The sequence below is a fragment of the Petaurus breviceps genome, unplaced genomic scaffold (assembly GCF_028583685.1).
Source record: "Petaurus breviceps papuanus isolate PSGF00001 unplaced genomic scaffold, PetGlider_PUasm1.0 79, whole genome shotgun sequence".
NCBI lineage: Eukaryota > Metazoa > Chordata > Mammalia > Diprotodontia > Petauridae > Petaurus > Petaurus breviceps.
This window is the reverse complement of record NW_027186523.1, coordinates 31936321-31959380: the sequence shown is the minus strand read 5'-3', so window position 1 is coordinate 31959380 and position 23060 is coordinate 31936321. Positions and strand designations below refer to the sequence as shown.

Genomic DNA, 23060 nt, shown 5'->3' with positions numbered 1-23060 from the left:
CCTATTACTCTCCAAACTAATTAATTGCCACAATGAGGAAAATAAAGCAGCCTTCTCTCTGGGTTTCACATAGGAATCTAGCAACTAAAAGACTACATTATCCAACATTTTGCTCCATTTCCCAAACACTTGAAGGACTTGCTCAGGCTTTCTGAAATTATGTTTATTCTAGGAAAGTATTTATTTGCAATCTCCTTTCTTTATTCTCCCATAATCCATTTCCTTAATCCCCTGTAATCTGGTTTTAATGGGTCTCCTTAGTGCCATCTTCTCCCCATCTTCTTATCCATATGGCAGTATTTTACCACTATGCTACACTCACTTTAAATTGTGTTTTGAATTCTGTGTCACAGAGCTTCGTGATGTTTTTGTCTAATCGATATCTGTAAATCAGAATTTTACTAAAAATCAATGATTCCAGTTCATTCAGCAAACATTTATTGAGCTTCTACTACATGTAAAACACTGTACAAGGCATTCTTGGTCATCTTCCTCCTTGGTCTCTCTGATGAATCATCCTCCCCTTCAGAAACTGGCCTTTCTTGTTATCTCTTTATTCAGTCTTTTCCTGGTTCTTTTCCTATCTTACCACATTCTCTGCTAAGTTTTATTTTTTTATTCCATTAACTGGGAGGATATTTAAAAGTGTCAGTCCTCAGGCCTCTTCTCTTGAGGCAAATAGGTGGCACAGTGGTGCATCTTCCTCTAATCAGGAAGATCTGAGTTCAAATCCTGATTCAGACACTTCCTGGCTCTATAACTGGCCAAGTTACTGAACCTTTCTTAGCTTGAGTTCCCTCATCTGTTAACAATAGATGATGATAGCAGCTCTCACACAGGGTTGTTATGAGGATCAAATGAGATCAAATGTGTAAAATGCTTTGTAAATTTTAAAGCGTTGTACACATGGAAACTTTTATTATTATCTTTCTTCATTTATTCCCTCATAGTACTTATACATCTTCTCAGTTAGATAACTATTACTTCTGTGTTGATAAGTTCATATCAGAACCCCAGCTCCATATTTTTGGTTGGCTTTTTGACTTTTCCACTTGAATTCATTAACCCCAAACTGAGCTTGTCACCTTCTCATACATACAGTCTTTGTTTTATCTTTTCCCTTTCTATTAACAGCACTAGTGTTCTCCAAATTCTCCAAGGCTTAAAACTGCTGAGTGTTTTTCCTTTGTTCTCTATGTCCAGTCAATGACTGTCTTCTCAATCTACTTAGAAATGACTTTTGAATTTGCCCATCCCTTACCATCGTCCTTCCATCACTACAGTCCATTTCACTTCATTTCTCTCCCTTTATACCAACTTCTCTCCCTGTAGACCCATCCTTCCAGCATAGGTCAGATTCATCTTCTTTGAATGCTGCTTTCATCACATCAGTTTCCCACCCAAGAACCTGCTGTTATTTCCTACCACTTGAATGATTTAGTTCAATCTAGCATTTAGGACTTTTCATAAACTCTACAACACCTATCCAACCTTATTATATACTATTGTCACATAGAAATCCTCCACTTAGATCATCAGGCTACTTTTCTTCTTGTCCTCCACACAATCATTTACATCTTGTTGCCCCGTCTCTTACCTGGACTGACTTCTTCTTTTCACTCCTCTCTGCTAATCCAAATCCTACCTACCTTAAGTCCCATGAAGCTTTTTCTACCTACTTAATTCCTGAAGGATATCTGCTTTCTCCGAATTTCAACAGTACTTATAGAATAATACATATTCTAGCACATTTATGTTAATGTGTTTGCTAGTTGTTTTTTGTGTGAATACCTTATTTTAGCAGGTAGATGGTAAATTTCCCATCAACAGCTTTCTATCTGTTTCTTAATTTTTTTCATGATAGAGGAAGTGGATGGATAGCAGCCAACTTGATTTGACTCGACAAGGGGCCTATGAGTGTGGCCTTTTATATTTAGATTTTCTTTTGAAGTTCCATTTTGTGAAACAACCACTGTGACTCTTGAGAGATTAGCATGCACATGTCAATGTGATTACATTAGAAATTGACTCTGATCACAGATAAGACCTTACAATAAAACGTCATTTAAAAATATAATTCCATATCCCTTACAGTAGTAACTACCTTGTGTGCTGAGAATCCTTGAACCTTACTTTAAAATGCCCACCAAAGTTTCTAAAAGAGTGATAACATTCTCTACATGATAGCAGCCAAAAATTAGTAATATTATAAAATGAGAAGAAAAAATTCCACAAGAAACTAGATAACTTGGAAAAGGTGAAACACAAAAGTAGAAATATAAATCAAAACAAGTCAAAAATAGGATTATGTGAATGGTCTCAGGATTTGCAAATGTAGGATCAGATTGCCAAAACTCAGAATGAAACATAGCAGTTTTACTTAAAATTTGCTAAGTGAGATTTCATTGTAAACTGATATTTCTCCTACCATTAGGAATTATAAACCTCCACAATAATTTCCTCTGGAAAAACTTAAAAGAGACAAACAATCAAGAGAAGTGCCCTGTGGGTTTCCACACTTAACAGTTTTCCATTCTGAAGACAAGTCATTGGTAGTCTTATTAGTTTGATAATTATTCAATCTATGAAAGTGCAATTTTTTTATCAAATAGATTTCCATCTTTAGAATGTTGGATTTGACTCATGATATGGAACCAAAGAGACCCATAATGTTGGAGAAAATATCACATGACTATCCATCCCCTTACCTTCTTCCTAAAAGACCTACATCTGGTTCAGCCTTGTCAAATAAGTATAGATTCTCATTTTAAAAGACTACCATGGAGGGAGATTCCACAAGATTCCTTGGAATGTTTATTTTGTTTAATAGTTCCTATTGCTAGATATACTTCAGTGTGTCTAACTAGTTTTTGGACATCTGAGTATAGATGGAAGAAAATTGTATTTTCCCAGCTCACTCAGTATTCACTTGAGAAAATTGAAGATAAAGTGTATGTTGTTAAGATTTTATCAACCTTTGGATCATTTTAGGAGCACCAAGTGAGGGAGGAGAGGAGCCTGGACTGTTTCTTCTAAAGTTGTCTCATCGCCTCACTGAACTGTTGATATGAGTCAGAATAATATTAAAGATACTAAAATGTTTCATCATATGTTTTGAATACAAGCAGCAGGGAGAGAGAAAAATAATATTTTGTTAGAAAAAATTCAGCATGAGTGGGGTAATCTGTATCATGCAGACGTGTGTTTCAAATTATTGGAAATAAAATGAATAACTATATGCATACATGTTTTATTTTATATTTTCATTGAATATGAACTTAAGTCTTCTTGCTTTTTTCCCCCACAACTATTTTCCCCTGCTTTCTTCTTTTTCCTTTAATTTTGTTCTGCAACGTTGTCAATTACAAACGCATGTTTTTAGTTTCCATAACAATGACTTATTCCTCTTCCTTAGAAGTTGTCAGTAGTGGGAGTTCTTGCACTTTTTGAAATGCTAGACTTGGGCTGGCTTGGAAAATTGCCCAAAGACTGCCCTAAAACTGAAAGCTCAAAGAGCACAGTAGTATAGACTCATTCTAATTACACTTCATCCCTCTGGAAGCCTTCATTTTGGTCACTGTGGCATGACCGTACCAGCTTGGTTTCAGTTCTCAAAAGATTCATAGTCTATGATGTATTTTTTTCATTTATATCATATCCACTTCAAACTCTTTGCATTATACTATCATAAACTTATTTAATCATTAGTACATTAATCTTTTTTAAAGATTGGTACTGGAAATGGTTGATTGATACTTATTATAAATGTTAAAAATTTATTAAAAAATAAATCTTTCCATTTTAAAAGTAACTTTTTAGATTCCTTTTGAATAACCACTTACAGCTTGGAAAAAGCAATGGAAAGTGATCCAGTAGATCTGGTTCTAGTCCCATTTTTGCCACTAGTTAGATGAGTCACCTTGAGAAGTCTGCTTAATCCCTATGGTCCTCAGGTTCCCAGATGTGAAATAAGGGAATCAGTCTAGGTGTCTCCCAACTTTAACACAACTATGATTTCAGGTTCTTTTTTTAAAATTGTTTTTTGCCAATATGCTTTTTAAGTCAAATGAATCCCTAACAATCTTGTGTAATAATAGTTCATCAACAGAGAAAATTTTACAGAGTATTTGTTCTTTGCACACTTATAGCATCCCTTATTGGAATTCTAATTTTGATGTCCCACAGAAAAAACTTACAATAAAACAAGAGAACAAATATACTAGTTCTTCAAAAATATGAATGCATCCCCAGCAGAACTTTTAAAAGTTAGCTCTCTTAAAATTAAGTTAATCTACTTTGAGAGATTGTCATCTGAAACTAACTCGAACCCTAACTCCAAATAGTTCTGAAATTTTACTGCCAATCTTAGTTATTTCAGTATGGCAAGAAGTCTTCTCCCCACTGCTACATATCTACTCCACAGCATAGCCCCCGCCCAAAGGAAATTATTAAGCATCTGAAAAGAGGGTGTCCAATTAACAATTCTACTTTTTTTAAGTCACTGTATATTAAAATGCAAGCAAACAGCTGAAATGTGAATTCTGTAATGAGCCATAATAACCATTCCCTCCTCTCGTCTCCTCTTTCCCTGGTTTTCTTTTCAGATGTTTTCCCAACTTACAGAAACTTAGTTTGGCTTATTGCACGAAATTCACAGAGAAAGGTTTACCGTACCTGAGTTTAGGCAAAGGATGCCACAAGATCACCGATTTGGACCTTTCAGGTTGTACCCAGGTTTGTCTTTCACTTCTTTTTTTCATGCGGTGGGGAAGGGGATCCTTTGGAGAACTGTCTGCATCCAGTCCTCATGTTAAAATAACGCAGGGCAAGTACTGCAGCAGACTTTTCAGAGGTTTTAAATTACACAGCCACAGCTGCTTAGATTTTCCTCAGGAATAGTAGTATAGGCTTTTGGCTCCTTTCCATTTAAGCATCACATTTACAAACTTATTGGATGAAAAAAAAATGACTAATTTTGGGGGGAGTGCAATCTGAATTCCAAAACTTGAGTTTTGAAAGCAGTTTCATGCAAACATGAATGCAAAAATAAATGAAAACCTTTGTGAGAGAACTTGCATGATTTCCTGAAAAGGCAAATAACTCACACATGTGTTTTCTGAGACTAAATAATATGGAAAGTTATAAATTCAATGCAAGGGTATTCATCAAGGAGAAAGTAAATGTCACAAAAAAATCCATTGTAAAGTTAGATTTTTCATATCACATATAAAGAAGTTGAGGTCCATGCTAGAACTTTGGTTCTTAAAACAAATAACGTAGAAAGTTAGCTCCTTGAGGGCAGGTAAGATTGTTGGTTTTCTGGTTTTTGTATTTGTTTTTTCTATTGTGTGTGGGTCTTGTAAACTGCCATGCATTTAGCAGGTATTTAACAAATGCTCATTGAATTAGAAAAGGATATTTTAAAAGTGTTTGTATGGAAAGCATGTACAGAGGAAATATCTTAAAGATGGCTATGGATTAGGTGAGGGTATTGCAAAAGATTGTAAAGGTATATAATATAGTTTTGCTATATAGCTTTTTAGTCATGTTGGATTTTTCATGACCTCATTTGGGGTTTTCTTGACAAAGATACTGGATTGGTTTACCATTTCCTTCACCAGCTCATTTTACAGATGAGCAAACTAAGGCAAGCAGGGTTAAGTGACTTGCCCAGGGTCATAGCTAGTCAGTGCCTGAAGCTTGATTTGAGCTCAGGCAGATGAATCTTCCTGACTCCAGGACCAGCACTCTATCCATTATACCACTTAATTGCCCTCAGATACTATAGTAGACATGTTATTATAAACCAATAATACCTCTTCTCCTTTTGGGGTGAATTTGGTCCTGTATCTTTGAGAAGTAGTTCATCCATTTGTTCATCCTTGTCTTAGCTGACAAAGTGTTTTTCAACTTGAATACCATTCCTTTAGGTGGAGAGTAACAGAACTACCCTTTGCCATAGGTGTATGGCACTGGTGCCAAGATTACCATCTGGGGGTAGATAAATAAATGGGGGAACTCTCCCTGGGCAGACACCAACAGAAAAACCCAATTCCTCCTAAAGAATCTTTGGTGTTAGTAAATGTAGTTTTAACTATCCCAGACCCAGTTTTAATTTGTTCTCTCTACCAATATCTCTTTATTCCCAGGAGCCAGATGCAAATCACAGTAACCTCTGAGAAAGTTATTAGACCCACTTCAGAATTGTGTCATATTATAAATTAATTTTGTTATATTAGAAGTCTACACATTTATTTTTGAAATTAAAGTTTGGGAAGTGTTATATTTTTAAATTGTAGGGAGTTAATACGTGATATGGGATACAAGGTCATTATAATGAAAACATTTTATTGTTAATTAATCAATTTTTAAGTTTTTAACATTCATTTCCACAAAATTTTGAGTTCCAAATTTTTTCCCCATCTCTACCCTCCCCCACCCCAAGATGGCATGTATTCTAATTACCCTTTCCTCCAGTCTGCCCTCCCTTCTATCACACTCCCCACTTATCCTCTTCCCCCTTACTTTCTTGCAGGGCAAGATAGATTTCTAAACCCCATTGCCTGTATATCTCATTTCCCAGTTAGATGTAAAAACAATTTTTTAACATTTGTTTTTAAAGCTTTGAGTTCCAAATTCTCTCCCTTCTTTCCTCCTCACCCACCCTCATTGAGAAGACAAGCAATTCAATATAAGTTAAACATGTGTAGTTATTCAAAACAATTCCATTATAGTCATGTGAAAGACTAACTATATTTCCCTCCATCCTATCCCACCCCACCCCCCCACTTACTCTATTTTCTCCTTTGACACTGTCACTTTTCAAAAGTGTTTGCTGCCCTTCCCTTCCCCCTTACTTTTGTAGGGTAAGATACCCAACTGAGTGTGTATGTTATTCCCTCCTTAAGCCAAATCCAATGAGAGTAAAGTTCACCCATTCCCTCTCACCTCCACCCTCTTCCCCTCCATTGTGAAACCTTTTTCTTGCCTCTTTTGTGTGAGATAATTTACCCCATTCTATCTCTCCCTTTTTCCTCCCAATATATTTATCTTTCACCCCTATCCCTTCATATTCAACTCACCCTCTGTATATGTGTGTGTGTGTGTGTGTGTGTGTGTGTGTGTGTGTGTGTATGTATTCCCTCCAACTACCCTAATACTGAGAAAGGTCTCTTAAGTCACAAATATCATCTTTCCATGTAGGAATATAAATGTTACAACTTTAATAAGTCCTTTAGGATTTCTTTTTCCTGTTTACCTTTTCATGGTTCTCTTGATTCTTGTATTAGAAAGTCACATTTTCTATTCAGCTCTGGTCTTTTAATCAATAATGCTTGAAAGTCCTCTATTTCATTTGAGTGCCCATTTTTCCCCCTGAAGGATTATACTCAGTTTTACTGGGTAGATGGTTCTTGGTTTTAATCCTATCTCCTCTGATCTCTGGAATATCATATCCCAAGCCCTTTTATCCCTTAATGTAGAAGCTGCTAGATCTTCTGTTTTCCTGATTATATTTCCATAATACTCGAATTATTTCTTTCTGGCTGCTTGCAATATTTTCTCCTTGACCTGGGAAATCTGGAATTTGGATACAATATTCCTATGAGTTTTCCTTTTGGGATCTCTTTTTTTTTTTTTTAAAGCAATTGAGGTTAAGTAACTTGCTCAAGGTTACACGTCCAGTTATTTCTGGGTGTGGTGCTAAGTATCTGAGCCCAGATTCGACCCCAGGTCATCCTGACTCTGGGGCCGGTGCTATTACTCACTATGCTACCTGGCTGCCCCTTGGGATCTCTTTTAAGAGATGATTGTGGATTCTTTCAATTTCTATTTTACTTTCTGGTTCTAGAATATCAGAGCAGTTTTCCTTGATAATTTCTTGAAAGATGATGTCTAGGCTCTTTTTTTGATCATGGTTATTAGGTTCTCCAATAATTTTTAAATGATCTCTCCTGGATCTATTTTCCAGGTCAGTGGTTTTTCCAATGAGATATTTCACACTGTCATTTATTTTTTCATTCTTTTGGTTCTGTTTTATAATTTCTTGATTTCTCATAAAGTCGTTACCTTCCATTTGCTCCATTCTAATTTTTGAGGAATTTTTTTCTTCAGTGAACTTTTAGATCTCCTTTTCCATTTTGTCAATTCTGCTTTTTAAGGAATTCTTCTCAGTGGCTTTTTGGACCTCTTTTGCCATTTGAGTTAGTCTGTTTTTTAAGGTGTTATTTTCTCAGTATTTTTTTTTTTTGGTCTCTTTAGTGAGCTGTTGACTTGTTTTTCATGATTTTCTTGTATCACTCTCATTTCTTTTCCCAATTTTTCCTCTACTTCCCTTACTTGATTTTCAAAATATTTTTTGAGCTCTTTCATGGGCTGAGACCAATTCATATTTTTCTTGGAGGCTTTGGATGCAGGAGCTTTGACTTTGTTGTCTTCTTCTGGTTGTATGATTTGATCTTTGTCACCAAAATAAGATTCTGTAGTCTGATGTTTTTTGTTGTTTTTTTGGGCTATCTGCTCGTTTTTCCCAGCCAAATACTTGACTTTCTACCTCTTTGTCAAGGTAGGACTCTGCTTCCAAGGGGAGTGGGTTTGGATGTATTGTCCCCAGCTTCATGGGTTTTATATCAACTGCTAGATCCCCCATCGTCTCTGGACACAGAGCTCTGGAAGCAATTGCTACAGCTGCTGTTGCTGCCACCACTGCCATCCTGGGGCTGGGGCAGGACCCCAGCCAGACCACGCTCCTCTTTCACCCAGGTCCTACAGAATTTTCCGACTGATCTTCTATGCCATTTTTGGCATTTGTGGGTTGAGAAGCCTGGAAACTGCCACAGCTGCCAGTGATTCAGCCCTCTGAGGCTTACTATTGTCCTGTCTGTGCCAGCGTGGCCCATGCCATCCTGTTCTCTGTTCCCACACTGGTTCGATAGACTTCCTGTAGGCCTTCCAGGTTGTCTTGGGCTGGAGATGTGTTTCACTCTGTCATTTTGTGGGTTCTGTAGCTCTAGAATTTGTATAGAGTCATTTTTTACAGGTATTTGGAGGGGTTTGGTGGAGTTCTCAAGGAAGTCCATGCTCTTACTCCACCATATTGACTCCACCCCATAACATTTTAATAAAATTTTGCATAATAGAAAAAATTTCAAACCTCATCAAATGGTTGTACATTTCAAACAATCAACCAGAATTCTATTATGACAAAAGAATTAACATAGTAGCTTGTAGTTTGCTAACATATATTTTATTAGTAGACAAAAAAAAAGAATACCCTATATTGCTACAGTCCAACAAGTTGACAGTTATAGAGGACATGTTTGTGGATAAGTGAAAAATATGAATGAAGTGGTGGAAGGCATGAAAACTTGTTTCTTTTGTGTCTTCTAATCTAAGCGTGGGTGTGTTTTTTGCTGTTTAGTACAGGGCTAATGAGGTTAAGGTCATGGGTTCAATCAGCATGTGTGTAACTGAGTTTTACTCTGGCAAAGGATTGCATTTTGTAAGCAGGCCAGCCAGTTCCTGCTGGTCACAAAGGGAACTGGCTTAAATTGTGTACTGGGAACAGCACGGGTTTCTTGCTTTGGAATGTGCTGAATAATGCAGGATTGTAGAATCCTGGTATCTCAGTGTGGTCTGTCCAAGGCCTCCTGGTCCAGTGGACACTTGTTCAGGAATTCCTTCTACGATATCCTTGGTAAGTGGTCATTCAACCTCTGAAGACCTGTAGCCATGGAGAACTCACAGTTTTTTGAGGCAGTTAATCTCATTTTTAGACAGTCCAATTGTTAGTAAGTTTTTTCCTCATGAATCAGCCCCTTTGCAGCTTCCACCCATTGCTTCTAATTCTACCCTAAGCAGAATAAAGCTCATGTCTGTGCCACAGGGCAAACAGCTATCATGTCCCCTCCAAATCTTCTGTCTTCCAGACTAAACTTTCCCAGTTCTTTTAACCTTTGAACTTTTATATTTCCTCACCATCCTGGTTACCCTCCTCTGAATATGCTTTAGCTTGCAAATATTCTTTCTAAAATGTGTTACCCAAAGCCGAACATAATACTGCATATGTGGCCAAATCAGGGCAGAGAATAGAGTGTAACTAACCTCATTGTGAACAGCAGAATTAGTGTATCCAAGCAACTAAATGAAACAGGTTAAATATAGAACTATTCACACATTCGGTAAACACTGGGGACATTTAAACAGTTTATATTTGACTAAAATAAAGGAAATTGAACTGATCATGAACAAGAACTTTTTTCAAATTGTCTTTCTTAAGCAATTGTTTGCCAAAATGTTTAACAGATGCAGATAAGTATAAGTGATGCACCCAGTATTATCATTAAGTCAAGAGCATTAAAATTCAAACACAACTAATAGGCAATTAAATGATAGGTTTCTAAACTTTAAAATACACACACTCATATAGTTTTACTTCAAGCAAATTCACTGCTTGGATATAATGGAAATGAGGATGGTGTCATCTGAAAGTGAAAGATATGTATGAACCCTATTCCATTTCACTACTGAAAAGCCGCCAATTTAATAAAATTTGTTCCAACTTTTCACTGTCATTATATGGACTAATTACATCTGGTTGCTACTTCATTTTGTTGAGTGATGTTGAGTCCTAACCTTTGACTAGCACCAGGAATCAATCCATAGAAGCATCACAAGGAGATGACAAGGGCATATGCAGAATGTAGGGGAACTAGAGAATGAAACAATCAAAGCTTTGGGAAGGAGTAATAAAGAACTAGTAAATCAGCAAGGTAGGACTGAAATATGAGTCAACTTATGGAAAATGGGAGACCATGGAACTCCTTTTTTGGAGGGGTAAGGCAGGGAAATGGGCTTTAAGTGACTTGCCCCACGTCACACAGCTAGTAAGTGTTAAGTGTCTGAGACCAGATTTGAGCTCAGGTCCTCCTGACTCCAGGGCCAGTGCTCTATTTGCTGTACCACCTAGCTGCCCCTGACCATGGAACTCATAATTATTCAGAAGATTTTTTGAATGTTCATAGCATACCTCCCTCTGTAATGGAATTTTACTTATATTCCAAAATGAATTTTTTTTTTGTTTCCTAACATAGTTAATTGTCAAGTCCAGCTAGACTTCATCTGACAACATCTAGTTCAGCATGAGGTCCATATCTGAAGCTTTCTCAGCTTAGTGGGACTTGCTATTTTGTTGACATGGCCTTTGGGAACTCAGGGGTCACTTCCATGCCACAATGGGAAGTTAGAAAAAGTCTGAAGCAGGATTTTACCTTTGCTAGTTTTAAGTTATTTCTTCTTGGATTTATAATTTCATAAAATCAGAAAATGACTTTATACCTGAAAGATTCACTAAGAATTTCATTTCTTGTATCTTTCAAATTTCCTTTGTAATGGAAGGTTTCACAAACCTTCATTTTATCTTAGGCATATTTTAAATGACTTATAAATGGACAAAATTTTGGAATCAGTGATTCACCAATTATTAAGATTCTTGAAATCTTTCATTTTATTTTTTAGTAAAAACTTGAATCATAGTAAATAAGATCTTCTTTGCACCTTGTAATTGTGATATTTCACACTAGAAAGTCAGGCTCAGAAAATACTGTCACATAGAAGCACCTGCCAGAGGAATAATACTTTAAGTAGACTTGAGAATAAAAATGTTAATAAAAAAGTACAGCTAATAAAATGTAATGTTATTCTATCCTACTGTGAATAAAACTTTAGTACACTCGCTTTTTTAGATATTTAGATGGATCTGTAATCTCACTGATTTAGTTATTTGAAGAATTAAAGGATTTTAGAGTTGGAAGGGATGTCAGTCCTCACCTGGTCCAATCCATAAACCAAAAATAATCTTTAGTACAATATACCTGACCAGTCCTTTGCTTAAAGGACAATATACAAGGGCAGCTAGGTGACGCAGTAAATAGAGCACCAGCTGTGGAGTCCAGATGACCTGAGTTCAAAATTGGGCCTCAGGCACTTTACACTTAACTAGCTGTGTGACCTTGGGCAAGTCACTTAACCCAATTGTCCTGCCTTCCCCCCTCAAAACAAAAAAAAAAGACAAAAAAGAAAGGACAATATATTTCACCTTTGCTCAAAGATATCCTGCTTAGATATAATGGAAATGAGGATGGGGTCATTTGAAAGTGAAAGATATGTGTGAACCCTATTCATTTCACTACTGAAAAGCTGTCAATTTTATAAAATTTGTTCCCACTTTTCACTATCATTACATGAACTAATAGCATTTGGTTGCTACTTCATTTTGCTAGGTGATGTTGAGTCCTAACCTTTGATTAGCACCAGGAATCAGTCCATAGAAGCATCACAAGGAGATGACAAGGGCATATGCAGAATGTAGGGGAACTAGAGAATGAAACAATCAAAGCTTTGGGAAGGAGTAATAAAGAACTAGTAAATCAGCAAGGTAGGACTGAAATATGAGTCAACTTATGGGAAATGGGAGAACCTACCACCTCCCAAAGCAGTCTGTTCCTCTTTTGTATAGTTTGAACTCTGAGGAAATTTTCCTGACATTTGCTTCCTTGTAATTTCTACCTTTTGTTTCTGTCTCTACCCTTTGTAACCAAATAGAACAAGGCTAGTCTCTTTTTTACGTAATAGCGCTTCATATTCTTTAGGACAGCTACTAGTTATCCATGAGCAGGGATTCTCAACTTTTTTTGTGACTTCAACCCCTCTGGTGGTCTGGTGAAAATTGTGGATATTTTCTCAGAATGTTTTTAAATATGTAACATTAAATGAATAGGACTAGAAAGGAATCCATTTAAGTTGACATACAGTTATCATTTTTCTTTAACAGTCCACAGACCCTAGGTTAACCCCTGCCCCTGAACCTTCATTTCCCAGTGTTCTCCAACTAAGCTCATATAACATGGACTCAAGGTCCTTCCTCTTCTTGGTTGCCCTCCATTGGCTACTCTCCAGCTCATCAATGTCTTTTCCAAAATGTGTGGTGCCCAGAACTAAATACTCCAAATGTGACCTGACCAAGGCAGAGTACAATGGGATTATCCCTTTCCTTTTCCTGGAAGCAATTCCCCTTATTGCAGCTTGAGATCACATTAGTTTTTTTGGCTGCCATATCACATTATTGACTCACACTATCCTTTCAATCCACCAAAACCTCTAGATCTTTTCCAGATGAACTGCTGTCTAGCCATGCCTCCCTCTTCTTGTATTTATGAAGTCAATTTCTTGAAACCCAGGTGTGAGATTTTACATTTATCCCTATTCAATTTCATCTTAATAGATATAACCCAATTTTCTACCTTATCAAGACCTTTTTGGATTCTGCCTCTGTCATCCAGTGGATGTCATCTGCACAATTGATAAGTATACTATTTATGCCATTATCCATGGCATTGGTAAGTATGTGGATCAGCAGAAGACCAAGCACAGATTTCAAAGCCATTCCACTGAAGTTTTCCTTCTAGAATAACATGGAATTGGTAACAGCTGCTCTTTGCATTTGGTTATTCAACCCACTCCATATCTATCTAACAGTACTATCATCTAGCCTTATCTCTCCCCTTTTCTGTAAGACTAGCATAAAATAATTAAATGCTTTGCAAAAAAAAAAAAACCTAGGTAAGCTCTATCTACAGCATTTTCTTACTCTTTAGTCTAGAACTTTATCAAAAAAGGAAATAAGTTTAGAACATGATTTGTTCTTGATGAAGCCATGCTAGTTCTCATGTTAATTCTCTTTCCATTCTAGATATTCACTTTATCTTTAATTATATGTTCTAGAATTTTCCCAGTATCATCATCACCTTCATTATCTCATAGTTTGTTTATTTCATTCTCTTGTTTGTTTTTTTTTTTAACTGGGATACCATGTGGTCTTTTCTAGTTCTACAGTACTCTTCCTGTTCTCTACAATTTTTAAAATATCATTGACATTGCTTCAGTAATCATCTACCAGTTCTCTTAATAGTTATGGATGTAACTCATTTGGGCAAGGTGATTTGGATTAAATCCATTTAAGTAGTATCTTCACTAGTAGAGAATCAGTTCTTCAGATTTCAAATCCAATGTATTTCCCACTCTACCATTTTATTCCTCTCATCTTTATACTTTTTTGGTCTAATTTGAAATTGATTGTGCTGTTTTCTCTAGCTGGTTCTCAGTTGACCTACACATAGATAACTGATTCTAAAATTGCTCCCAAGTCAGTAATTAGCATTGAAGGGAATATGGTGCAGAGAAAAGAATGCTAACTTTGGAAGCAAGAGGGCCAAGGTTGAAGCTATGTCTTTGACACTTAATACCTGTGTGAGCATGGGAAAATCATTTACCTTACCTGGGCTTCAGTTTCTTGATATGTAAAATGAGAATTGGAATACATAGCCTCTGAGGTCCTTTTTCATTCCAGATTTATGATTCCTTGTATATTAAGATAATATATTTCGGGCAGCTAGGTGGCGCAGTGAATAGAGCAGTGGCCCTGGAATTGTTGAAGTGGGTTGAATAACCTGGAGTCAGGAGGACCTGAGTTCATATCCGGCCTCAGACACTTAACTCTTACAAGCCATGTGACCTTGGGCAAGTCACTTAACCCCAGTTGCCTTCCAAAAAGCAAAAAAAGATAATATATTTCTCTTTTTTGGATGATGCTCTTTGCTGCTCAGTATTCCCAAAGCCTTCTGACTTTCTTCTTGGAGAAAAATATATAAATAATGAGATTTTCAATTCCATACGCCTTTGATCTTTTTTATTCTTGATCTTAAATCACTTTTTTTTCCAAAAACATTTTTTTTGCCATATTACCCTTTGCCTTCCTTTGCCCCAGTGTCCAACTTTGCCTTGAAATCACCAAGCATCAATCAAAAAAAATGTATAGATCAACTTAGTTTGGAGGAGAGTATCAAATGCTATATAAAATTTTCTACCTCTTCATCTTTTGTAACAGATATTAGCAAATGAGGCATAATTAACTGTTTGCTAGCCTGTTTGCTTATCATTGTCATGAGCACTACAAAGTAAGATGATCAAGAGTCCTATAGAACTAGGTTTCTTGTTGCCTTTGAGCAAAAGAGGAAACTAACTCAGCCAACTCCTGTATTCTTCTCTCCAAGGAAAACTTGATGTCCTAGTATTATTAGCCAGTGAAACTTTATGTCTTTTAGTTTCATTTATACTGAGAAAATTAATGTGGATGTGGTTTTCCATTATATATATGTATATACACACACATATATGTATTTATATGTATATGGTTTTCAAGTACATAAGCTTATTGATTATTAAGCAGAGATGTCCCAACATTCCAGTGAATGCTTGTGGACTGTCTGAGAAAGGTACCAATTCTGAGCATTCCCTGCCCCCGTTTTCAGCGCTCTTCCATCGTTGCTGTGGAAGCTGAAGGGGACCATCCAAGATGAACTCTGTTTCATATTTTTATACCTTTTATTGGTTGCCACTAACAAAAATTCATCACTTGGTGGCCGGATCATTGCTGACGAACCCCTGATTTATTGTGTTAGACTAGGCCCCAAACAGCAGAGACAGTGTGTCTACTAGGCTCACACTTGAAGACTTTTTTGGCCTAGTAGGAGCTGCCAGAGTTACCAGCATGCCACAATTTGTAGGTATAAGACTTTTTTGTAGAAGAAGAAGAATAGAAAAAGTGTAACCTAAAAGAGCTGTATCTAGAAAAAAATATTAACCAGGTTTATCTGAAAGAAGACTGGAAAAATAAAAATAATGGATAAGCACAGTGCCAAGAAACTGTGATGCACAGTGGAAAAAAAAACACTGGTTTTGGATCCAGAGAATTTGGATCCATATCTTGGCTCTGTCACTTCTATTGATGTGACTTTGGGCAAGTCTCTTATCCTCTCTCAGCCTCAGTTTCCTTATCTGTAAAATGGAGAGGTAGAACTAAATAGACTTTAAGATCCTTTTCAGCTATGAAATAAGAGAGTTTAAACAATTATACATATTTTGAAAGCAATTTATAGTCTGTTTTTCTTGGGAAAACACAGAGCTCACATTTTTATAGTACATTGAGGTTAGATGCTCTTATTATTGCCCCCTCCCCCAACCTTTTTAACAGATGAGGAAACCAAGGCTCAGAGAAACTAAATGATTCAGGTTCACACAACTAGGGAGCATCTCAGGCTGAAGTCAAACCCAGATCTTCCTGACTATGGGTCTGTGCCCTGCCCATTGCATCATGTGTAAGAGATGTAATAAATTAGGGAGATTTATTTTTTAACAACTAACAATTTTTTTTTTAAACATCCTGGAATTTACCTATCCAAAGAAATTCTATCCTCTTCAGTGTAGTAACTTTAAGAAGCCATGTACTTGGTCCAACAATGACTTTTAGGTTGTTTCTCTTGGAATTTGTCTTCAAAGCCTGAGGCGTATTCTTGTGAATATCTTGAAAGCTATCTTCAAATCTTCACTAATTGAAGAAACATTTTAATTTTGGAAACAACTCAAAGTTATTCTGAGCCATGTCTAATGTAAAGGTAGGTGATGATTAAGTCGAGTAACGTCCTATAAGGTTTAATTTTAAAAAGAAAGAAAATTTCATGAGAAGAACAATGAGACTGGCTTTCTGGCATGGTTTGCAAACAGTTTCTGAGGGTAGTTCCTAAAATGTTTTCTGTAATTTGCAGTATTATAAGAAGTACTATTGTCGTTTGATCATTTTGGTCACTCCATTTGATATTTTCTTGGCAAAGACATTGGAATAGTCATTTCCTTCTCCAGCTCATTTTACAGATGAGGAACTAAGGCAAACAGGGTTAAGTGTCACTTAGCTAATATATGTCTGAAGCTGGATTTGAACTCGAGTTTTCCAGACTCCAGGTCTGGTGCTCTATCCAATGTATCCAAGAAATTCAGAGCTCCCCCAACTGATCACTCTGAAGAACAGTAATCATTTAACGTATAAGTTCTGGTGTATTAGAAGGTCACTGTTACTACTTCATGGATATACACCACACAAGACATTGGATTCAACTTCCATCCTTGAAAGGGAATGATAAATAGCCCCCTTTAGAGCAAGGGTTCTTTAACTGGAGACATTGGATAATAGATTTAAAAGCATGTCCATAAACATTGGTAGGAAAAAATATGTCTTGATTTTCACTAATTTTTAACTTAAATTTAACCTTTCATTCAATTATTAATGTAGGCATCATTCTGAGAAAGTATCTATAAGCTTCTCCCAACTGCTAACAGGGTCCTTGGCACACAAAAAAACCTAAGACCATCTGTCCTAGAGAATCCATGGGCTTTCTTTCAGTCAGTGGTATTAGAGATTCTTGCCATCCAACTGTCCATTCTTTTTATACTTACTAGCAGGGAATAAATGTCCTTTTTCAGTTGTTTAAAGAAAGAGTTTATATGGGCGTGTATGTATGTATGTACTGCACTCCCTCTTGTCTTCTTCCCATGTGAGTCCTGTGATTCTTTTTTCTGAAATGTAAAAAAAAAATCTTTAATTTTGATTTTAAGCTCCTCTTCCAAGACTTAGTCTTTTGCCTTTTTAAGTCAAGTAGACACTCAAAATTTTACACTGAATAATCTTTTTCTTATAATATATCTGTTTTCTGGCTGTTAGCTGCTTTTTGAAAGCTTTGAGTCTAAAAAAATATCCAAGCTTATATTACTATATAGTTAAAGTAAAATATATATAACTAAATATAATATAATATAACTAATAAAACTAAAATATAAATATAAAAACTAAACATTATACTAGAACTTAACGAGGTTTTCAAATTGATAAAGGGTTCACAATATTAATTGTATTCCTGAAACAATAGTGATTGGTACTGAGAATGTTTATTAATCAGTGAACTCCAAGGCTTTTGAAAAACAATGCATGCTTTTAAGTTAAAATAATTGAAAATAAAACAATATATGGGCTACAGTGAAGCCAGGATTTATCTTTTTCCTCTCTCTTTGAGGCAATAGATGAGGGTAGCCTGGGTGTTCTATCAAAATTTGCAAAGGCTCCATGCCCTTAATTTAAATTCCAGGAGAATATGGACTCTGCTCCCTCTCCTCTCACCCCAGATAAAGTTCTGAAATCTGGTGTAGTGAGGGAGAAAACTGGACTAAAAGGTCATGAAATCTGGGTTCTTGTTAAAACATTAGTATTACAACTATATTTATATAGCACTTACTCAAAGGCCAGGAACTGCTAAGCACTTCTCAAATATTATCTCATTTTATTATCTTATATTCTCATGTGAGCTCATTTGAACAACCCCGAGAGGTAGGTGCTATTATTATTAACATCTTACAGTTGGGGAAACTGAGGCAGAAAACAGTTAAGTGACTTTCCCAGAGTCACACAGCTTGTTTCTGAGACAAGTTTCAAACACAATTCTTTCTAAGTCTAATCGCAGTGCTCAGTCCACCAAAGATCAAAGTAATCTTCCAAATGCATACTAATCATGTCATTTCTCTGATGAAAAATCATCACTGCTTATAAAATAAAGGAAAAATCCCTTCACTTATAATTCAAGACTCTCCACAATCCGTCTGTCATTAAATGTTGGAGTCTTGTTTTGTACTACCCTCCTTTAAAGGATGTTTTGTCCAAAGTGGGCTATTGGTTCTCTATTGTGCACATTCTGCCCTCTCTTAGACACATTGACACACACACACAAAATGTGTGCTTTCATAGGAACATACTTGGAGCCAAATTTATCCACATTTTCATCTTTTGAAATTCAACCGAAATGTCATAATTGCCTATAGTATCCCTGTTCTCTGACTGCTCTTCCCTTAATGCACAAAAGCAGTGGGGCTATGGCTGTTTGTGAAGAGTAAGAGAAGAAATATACAATTAAGTCAACAAGCATTCATTATGCTCTTACTATGTCCTGGGTGCTTCACTAAATGCCGGGGAATGCTGGGCAGCATGTAGTGGCCCTCTGTTTGCTGTGCTGATCACGTGCTGATCTCTTGTGAGCCACTTTCTGTGATTAAGAGCCCTCTAGTCTCTCAGGGCCCCATGTCATCAGCACAGTCTTATCCACAAACAGGAGAAGCCAGAGAAATTGACCATTTCTAGGGAATTTCTTTTCCATTTGGGCCTTGGACCTTGTCCAAGTCATCCTCCATGACCGTGATTTATACACTTTGCAAGCATGTCAGTACTAATGATTAGAGAGAGTCGTCGCACAAAGTTTTCTCTGTGGTTATCAAGGAATCTTGTACAATATTAACCTAGACACCAAGAACCTTGTTGAAAGAGATCCTTTAAGGCTGTATTTTGCTCTGCCTAGTTAAATGCTTCTTTTAAATCAACAAACATGAAATATAGTGAGATCTTGTATTCTGTAAACCTCTTAATTGGATAAGGGTTGATGAAGCTGGTTTCATTATGTACTGAGAGTCAACAAGAAATAATCTCATGAGGTGATCGAACCTTCTAGGGCTCATGATGAACATAAGCACGTGCATGCTGTTTGTAACAATCAATTATGTGGGGAAGAGGATTGTATTCTCCCCAATATTTTCTTCCTTTTACTCTTTGGTAGTGAACTCAGGGCAATTCAGGTTTAAGACTCATACCTAATCCTATTTAGATTCAGCCACTGAAAATCCCATAGAACTCATTGTAATTTAGATTTTAAACACATCATAACATGTAATTATTATATTGTAATTAGATTAAGAAAATGATGGTCCTCCACTTTGTGGTATTAATTATTGAAACTCTCCACCCTATTCCACTCCACCCCTACTTTTTGTGTTCTTAATTGGGAGGAAGAAAGGGAGGTTAATGAAAGTTGGTGGGAGTTAGTAATAATGTGATAGTAAAAATGATGTGTTAAAGATCCATTGTAATATTTTGTATAAATTCACAGAAGTGAAATTCAACCATTAACATGACAAGCAGAACTGTTTTGAAATGAAAGCATAGAAATATATATTTAAAGCAAGTGGTATGCAGTAGAATTCATAGTTTCATATACAGTTCTATTATTTTTACATGTTTTTATGTATGGAAATTTCTCTTTATGGTGTTGAAACTTAGTAATAAAAAGTTATAATTAAAAAAAACGATGGTCTTATCAAAGTGTATCAAACAACAAAACACAGCCACCACTTAATTTTACCATCACCATTTCCTCATCTACCCATAGACTGGAATCTGCTCTCTCTCTTTTGCATGTCTGCTTCCTGGGGAAGATGAAGATAGGCAGTTGTGTGGCTTCTTCATATATTCCTCTTCCTCCAAAAACAAGGGAAGAGGGGATTAAATGGACCAAGCATCTTGGGGAGCTAGTGGTAGCTCTTGGGGTGTGTTTTAGAGAGTGCTAGAGCTTGGGTTTGCTTCTCACGGTGGTTCCTCATGTGGCCATGTTTGCTCTGGTTCTGCAGGATGGTGATGAAATCCTCCGTCTCTTCAAAGGTATGGGAGATTACCTTGGTCCCATAGAAGCTACTGGCTTTCTGGTTCACACAACTACAACCATGTCATATTCCTTCAGACTTTTTCATTTTTGTGTCTCGTGACTTCTGTTATCTTCAGCTGACCCATTTCTGACATACCAAAGGTCCAATACCAGAAGTGACACATCATCATCCTTGTTGGAAAACAACATTCACACAAATGTGGGACCACAATCACTCAATCATCCTTATATAGTAATCGCCCTTTATTATTTATTTATCATTGCATAATCACCCTTCTAGTCTTTTTTCTGGGATTTTGACAGTGTGCCTTTGTAAATAGAGTGATAGACCTGGAGCAAGGCTGCTTGTATTTGAAATTCATTCAGACATTCTACCTTTGTGACTCAGGGAAAGTCAGTTCACTTTTCTTGGCTTCACTTTGTTCCTCTGTGAAGTGAACAAGTTGTTGGACTTAAAGCTTCTTTCAAGTTCTAGATCAGTGATCCTATGATCCCAGGGAATGCAGTGGAAGGAACTTATTTGAGAAGTGTTTTTCTATTGTCAGTTGCTAGAAAACAATACTCAGAGAAACCTGAGACCTTAGCTAATTAGAAGACTTTATTACCCTTCTACTATCTTTCTAGAATTTTAGAAGCATATTTTTGTGAAAAGAATACTGGGTGTAGAGTCAGGGGGCTTGGATTCAAGTCATGACTTTTAATCTTCGTATAAAGCTATTTAATATCCATGACCTCAGCTTTCTGATCTTTATAATGGAGATGATAATAATATCTACTTCTGATAATTATGATAATACTACCTATCTTTTAGGGTTGCAAGGAAAACTGTTATCAAGGGAGAAGAGAATTAGGATGATAGTTTGAAGGGAAGAAGGAGGTAATAGAATCTCCTCTTTCATCTTCTATACATTCTATTTGTTCTTGGATTTCTTTTCTTTCTCCTGTGTCTCTTCATCCCCCCTTTTTAGGCGCTTAATAAAGATGTATTGACTGATTATTCTTCCTCCTCTTCATTCTTCCTCCTTATAAAATGGCCTTCATTTCTAGGGACATGCAGTCAGTATGCTTCTCCACATCTCTTTTAAGTTGCTTGTTTCTATCAAGGTGCCACCACATACATTCCTTAATTTCCCCAATCTGAATGTGGTCTCTCCCTCATCAAATATCTCATAACGCTTTCCTTGGCATTCTGCTTTGTATTTATTACACCTTGCCTTATTTGTGTACATGTCTTCCCCTTCCCCAATTCCATACTAGACTATTGAGTTTGAATGTTTTGTACCTAGCAGGTTTATTATCAATGTTAAACTGAATTAAATTATTAGTTTATAATTAAAATGATAAGTAGCTCATTTTAGTACTCCACAATGAAGCTAATAAAGTAGCAATAGCAAAGAATGATATAATGTATATAACTGTATAGGTAAAATATGTTATATATTCTATATAAAATATATAATTATTATATATCACATATACGATATGATATATAAGGATATAATGTGCTATTTAATATTGATAAGATATTTTTAACTAAAATTGGTAAAAAAAATCTATTAAGTAGCAAGAAATCAAAAAGACCAAAACACTCCAAACTTTAACATCTGGTAGTGTTTTACATATCTCGAAGAATCAGATGACAAAATAATGACCCCAGGGATTATAATCATGTTTTCTATTCCTGAAAAAAAATTTTAAAATTCATTTTAATGCTTCCTTTAGCTGTATTTATTTCCTTCTTTGGGGTTGTGTATGTCCAGCAGTAACATACAAAGAATTTAGTGAATGCTTAGGTTATCTATCTTAGGTTGGTCGATTATATTTTATATTCTGATAATACAACTAATATCCATTAAATACAAACTAAGCAACTATACAGATTTCAGGGTTACAAAGGAAAAAAAAAAGATAACCCAAATAGCTCACAGTTGTTAAGGATGAACAAATTTGGCTTATTTTGTATGAAGTGAAGTAGTAACTTGGGGGCCAGAGTTGAGAAAAGAACAAATTTGTAGACATATAAAAGAAATATAAAGCTGAAAAAAAGTTGATCTGTTTTATGTAGACATATACCTCTGAGTCATTTTGCAGCAAAGACAAAAAAAAACTGGCACTAGAGTTCCTTTGGCATGTACCTTTATATTCTTGTGTAATTAAACCCACACTTATGTTGAGAAATGGAAATTTTTTTATCCCTTTAAAGAAACATTTGGCCCTTCTGTGTTTTTAGGAAATACATTACAGTTTTTAATATGAGATGGTCAAAAAATGGATTTTTTAAAAAGTACTAGATATCAGCTTATAATTTGTCAAATTCATCTGGCAAACATTTATCCAATGCCTACTGTGCAAAAAACACTGTCCTAAGATAAACAAAAAATGGTACAAAATATGGTCTCTATTCCCTGGGAGCCTATCATTGAATTAGTGTTATTTTCTGGTTCCATAAGGATGGAAAAGCCCTCTGGTAAATCTTGGACTGGTCATAACAGAGATCCCAGGAGCTGTATTTCTTCCCAGCGTGGGAAGAAAGGCCTTCAGATCAGGACTGGAGGGTAAAGCTTTCCCCTCCTACAGTGGGGGTTTTTAGATGCTGTCTCTGAGAGGGAGGGAGGTAATACTAAAAGATGGGGGAGG

At 36.1% G+C, this 23060-nt stretch overlaps 2 protein-coding genes across 2 annotated transcripts in view; one reads left to right on the top strand and one right to left on the bottom strand.

Moving 5' to 3' along the window:
• LOC138175895 (leucine-rich repeat-containing protein 17) overlaps positions 1–4822 on the bottom strand; it is a 57248-nt gene extending 52426 nt beyond the window's left edge. Inside the window, exon 1 of the mRNA XM_069106546.1 lies at positions 4675–4822. The gene's annotated coding sequence lies outside the window, so the exon portion shown is untranslated. The remainder of the gene's footprint in view (positions 1–4674) is intronic.
• LOC138175720 (F-box and leucine-rich repeat protein 13-like) overlaps positions 1–23060 on the top strand; it is a 207515-nt gene that overhangs the window by 63632 nt on the left and 120823 nt on the right. Inside the window, exon 6 of the mRNA XM_069106218.1 lies at positions 4605–4734. Coding sequence (XP_068962319.1) covers positions 4605–4734 — 130 coding nt within the window. The remainder of the gene's footprint in view (positions 1–4604; positions 4735–23060) is intronic.